The sequence below is a fragment of the Argiope bruennichi genome, chromosome X2, assembly GCF_947563725.1.
Source record: "Argiope bruennichi chromosome X2, qqArgBrue1.1, whole genome shotgun sequence".
Classification (NCBI taxonomy): Eukaryota; Metazoa; Arthropoda; class Arachnida; order Araneae; family Araneidae; genus Argiope; species Argiope bruennichi.
This window is the reverse complement of record NC_079163.1, coordinates 47,367,182-47,371,411: the sequence shown is the minus strand read 5'-3', so window position 1 is coordinate 47,371,411 and position 4,230 is coordinate 47,367,182. Positions and strand designations below refer to the sequence as shown.

Here is a 4,230-nt window from a genome sequence, read left to right as displayed (position 1 = left end):
GTTTGCTTTTCACTAGTGTTGGATTTGAGATGCCTAAATTTTCGAGATCCCAGAGATCAGTTAATTTAATATTTCTTACATACATTGCAAGTGTTGTCATAACATTTCTATTAATATGACACACTTCATTCTGCATTCCTATAATTGTATTTCCCAGTTTAGTCTCAACCACAGTTAAACCGGAATCTAATTCACAACATTTCTTCATTAAAATGCGACCTAACACGTTCGAACCCACTAACACATCGATCTCTAAATCTTCGCTGAATGAATCTGAAAACTCCATGTTCAATTCTCTTAAATTATTTAAAATTCGCTGATCTGTTATTTTCGGGACACTGTTGCACATCTTTTCCTCCGAGAAAACTTCGAAACAACATGAGTCATCTCCATTCAAAGCTGACAGCTCGATAGAATAAACTCCATGTTGCTTAGGCTTCGTTTGCGTTCCTCCAAACAGGGAGTGAATTACGTTTTCATATCTATGCGGTATTAATCCCAAGTGCACAATTAATCTTTCACTCACGTGAGAATACTGGCTAGCTGAATCTAAAAGAATTCTTATGCGTTTTTCTCGACCCTGACCTCGCGCAATTACACAGAGAGTCTGCAAATAAACTGTTCGATTTCTGCTACATTGATTAGAAAGAGTAATAGTGGAAGGAGAATTTTTAACACTTAAAGAGCAGAAATTACACTTCAGTTTAGATTTTAAGTCGCACTGCCTACTGATATGATTCAATTTAGTTAAACATGAATAGCAGGCTCCCTTTTTAGACAATATTTTTAACTTTTCATTAAGAGATATTTTCTTTGCTTAAAAACATCTGTGGGTGGGATGGGGTTTATTACAAAAAATACAAACAACTTTATTGTCGGTGGATTTTAAGCTTACCAGGGCTGCGGTAGTAGCCAGATCTCCACTAATCTCGTTTAGAGGGGAAGGAACATATTCTTTTTTACGGGTAACTTGATTAGCTGCAAATCCAGTTCTTGATAACACAACCATCTCTTCACCCTGCACCTCTTGACGGAGAAAAGTCATGAGATTCTCTAAGGAGCGAGTGTTCTTTTCGGCGGTGTTGTCGCATAGTTCGTGGCGATTTCTGTTGCGTTCCCACGTCTTAAGCACTTCTTCGGGCAGGCAGCTCTCAACCAGGGGGGACTAGGAAACCGCCGAACTTTTCCTTTTTTCGTCCTAGGCTCTCCAGGGCTCTCAGCTTTCCCTCCAACTCGTCATATAGTCTTGAAAGGTCTGTTTTTGCTCTACTGGACACAGCATTCTTCATAACCATTGTCAGAAGATCCCGAACATAAATTTGGACGAGCAGATCTTCTCTTCCAAACCGCTCTTTCAATTGTGTCACTGCCTTAGGATAATTCGCTGCAGTAGCCGGAAAACTAAGAATGAGTCTCTCCGCCTTTGATTTGGGTTCGACTGAAGCCACAAGATACTGCATCTTGTCTTCGTCAGGGATGTCCTGGTCGTCATGAATTTTTTGGAACTGGCTCCAAAACGAAAGGAACTCCTTTGGGTCTCCATCCAATTTCCTCAGTTCGAGCTTCGGCAACTTGAACTTTCTTGGTGTGTCTGGCACTTCAGAAATAACAGTCTCTTTCAACTTCTTATCGATGAGAGAGTAGTATTCTAAATACCTTTCACGGTAGCCTTCTGCCTCAGTGAAATCAGTCTCGAACTCTCTTCCATCATCTTCTAACTGTAGCAAAGCTCCAGACACTGCTTCTTGCACCGCTTCTAATCTTAAATATCTATCGTTCAATTGCACTTGTAGCAACGAAATCTTTCCTAAATCTACTACATCATTCTTAAGCTCACTTTCTATCTTATTTGCGATTAAGGTAAATGCAGTCCTTAGTACTCGTCTCTGTGCCTTTTGTGCTTTAAGATCCATATCTAATTCTATTTCCAATAACACGTCCTGTCGCGGACGCCAGATTTTACAAACTCAGGTTCTGCAAAGAAATCTTTACGACGGTTATTGGAACAAACATCTTTATTAACAGCACAGCACAGAGACATACACAAAAAAGACGTACAGTTTTAAAGAGAGAGATACATTTATACTATAATTCTACATATGACATCATTTTGTGATGTAATTAGGAACCAATCCGCGACTGGTGCACATGATATCGCTTTAATCCTTACGTCATAGTTTGAAGCCACGTGCATGATCAGGGAAAGTTCAAAGATAAATAAATAGAGTTGCAACAGGTTTTATAATTCTTTGAAATTACATTATACTATAAAAAGAAGGAAAAACCTTTTTTGAATTAGCTAGTGCAAATAGCATGAATTCAAATCTAAAACTTGTAAAAGTTGGCTAAATATTAAGGATTTTACAGCTTTATTTAATTTTATATAATTATAAAAAGTTTTCTTTTCCAAAGCTATAAAAAAGGATATAAAAAAGCTTTTTTACAGATATAGAAAGGGGAGGGGTGGGGTGGGGTGGGAGCAGCCACTAAGCTTGAATCTATCATTAAAGTTTACACATCATACCAATGTGAGAAGACATAATCCAATATTAATAAATGGCTTAGTAATTTGCATACTGCTAATTATTAAGCAGTATGAAGAAAGTCGTTCAATAAAAACCAAATCATGTAACAATGTACATTGTTGATTCATTTATTCCAATATATGGTGGCTAAAGAAGACTTCCCCCATTATGCATTTTAAATAATTTTTGAAATAATATTTATTTATTTTAATTTGCATTACTCAAAATAAAAATGTATAAATGATGTTATAATGAGTGCTATAACATTTTTCTTTTAATCAACAACTGCTATAAATATAGAAAGTAAAATATATCTATATCTATTTATTATAAGTAATTAACAACCACGATTATAAAAATTCCTTTAAAGACATTAACAATTTTTACAGGCAAATTTTGCTCGTCATACTTACAAAATAAGGAAAAAAATTACAAAATTAAGGACGAATCAATTTTTTCCCCAAAAATGATGTGCTGTCAGAATAAAAAAAAAAAAAAAAAAGAAGAATCAAAGTAATTTTTAGCACTTATACATCAATAACAAGAAGCATTTTACAAACTTATAACTTCATCTGAAATAAAACAATAATGTGTCAGAAAAGAAACCAATTGCTTTTAAAATTTTAATTATTTAAAATATCTTTCAATTCTTTATTTAAAGACTATATATTGATATAAATAGAATTTTGATTATTCTATTTCAAAATTGCTATGCATTGATGTATTGTATTTTCTATAAATTAGAATAAAATATGATTAATAGAAATGTATCTTGGTTGATTTATGACATTTTCAATTTTTAAACATAATTTTGCTGATTACTGTTTATATTTTCAATAAGAATAATAATAATAAATGTTAAATCATCAACTAAAATTTTTCTTGAGTCCTATTTTAAGGAAGATATGACATTAATTGAATAATGCTTGTTATTTTTCAGTTGCACTGCCAAGATGAATAAAGGGCAAGAATAACCAGGTATTTACTTTTAAGAATAAAATTTAAAATAATATTGAAAGGTGTATTCATTTGAAAACAAATTTTCCTTCTTTAATTAAAAGCGCTATCACAGGTAAATTATTCGTTAGAACAGAAGACCCATTTTTGTTTTATTAATATATAAAGAGAATTTATGCTAATTTTAGACAATAAATCAGTTGTACATAATTTTTGTCATGGTTATCTATACATATTTTAGGTATTTCTGCACAATATATCACTAAATTAAATTTTAGTAAGAATAAATAAATGACATTTCCTAAGATATAATACTAGAATACAATGATGCAGAAAGCATTGACTGTATAGCAAATAGAGCCTTCCCCTTCCTCCCCCAAAATTATACAATCCAATTTGTAGTTTTAAATGAAGGAAAGTTATATTTCTATAACTTATGTATTTGATAAACAAAAAGAATCATGTTTTACCAAATACAAAATTATATCATATTTATGTTTCCATCTTTACTATTTTATTGTTATTTACAACATTCTCATTGCTCTCCTCTGATTTCCATAGTTATTTTATCTATAAGTGATTTCTTGCAATTTACAGAGATTTACACCCCTATACTTTTGGTTCCTTGAAATATTTATAAAAAATGCCTAGAATAGTAGTAATTTTATAAAGCAATATGGAGAAATTGTACAATCTATATGTTATTAATGTATATATATTCTGAGAAGGCATTATTAAAAAACCATTA

The 4,230-nt window shown here is 32.2% G+C and overlaps 1 protein-coding gene across 1 annotated transcript; it reads right to left on the bottom strand.

Annotated features, from left to right (window-relative positions):
- Positions 1 to 1,151: 1,151 nt before the first annotated feature.
- LOC129959734 (uncharacterized) lies at positions 1,152 to 1,913 on the bottom strand. Its single transcript, XM_056072625.1, has one exon. It carries the CDS (start codon positions 1,911 to 1,913, stop codon positions 1,152 to 1,154), a length of 762 nt encoding a protein of 253 aa, XP_055928600.1.
- Positions 1,914 to 4,230: the final 2,317 nt, after the last annotated feature.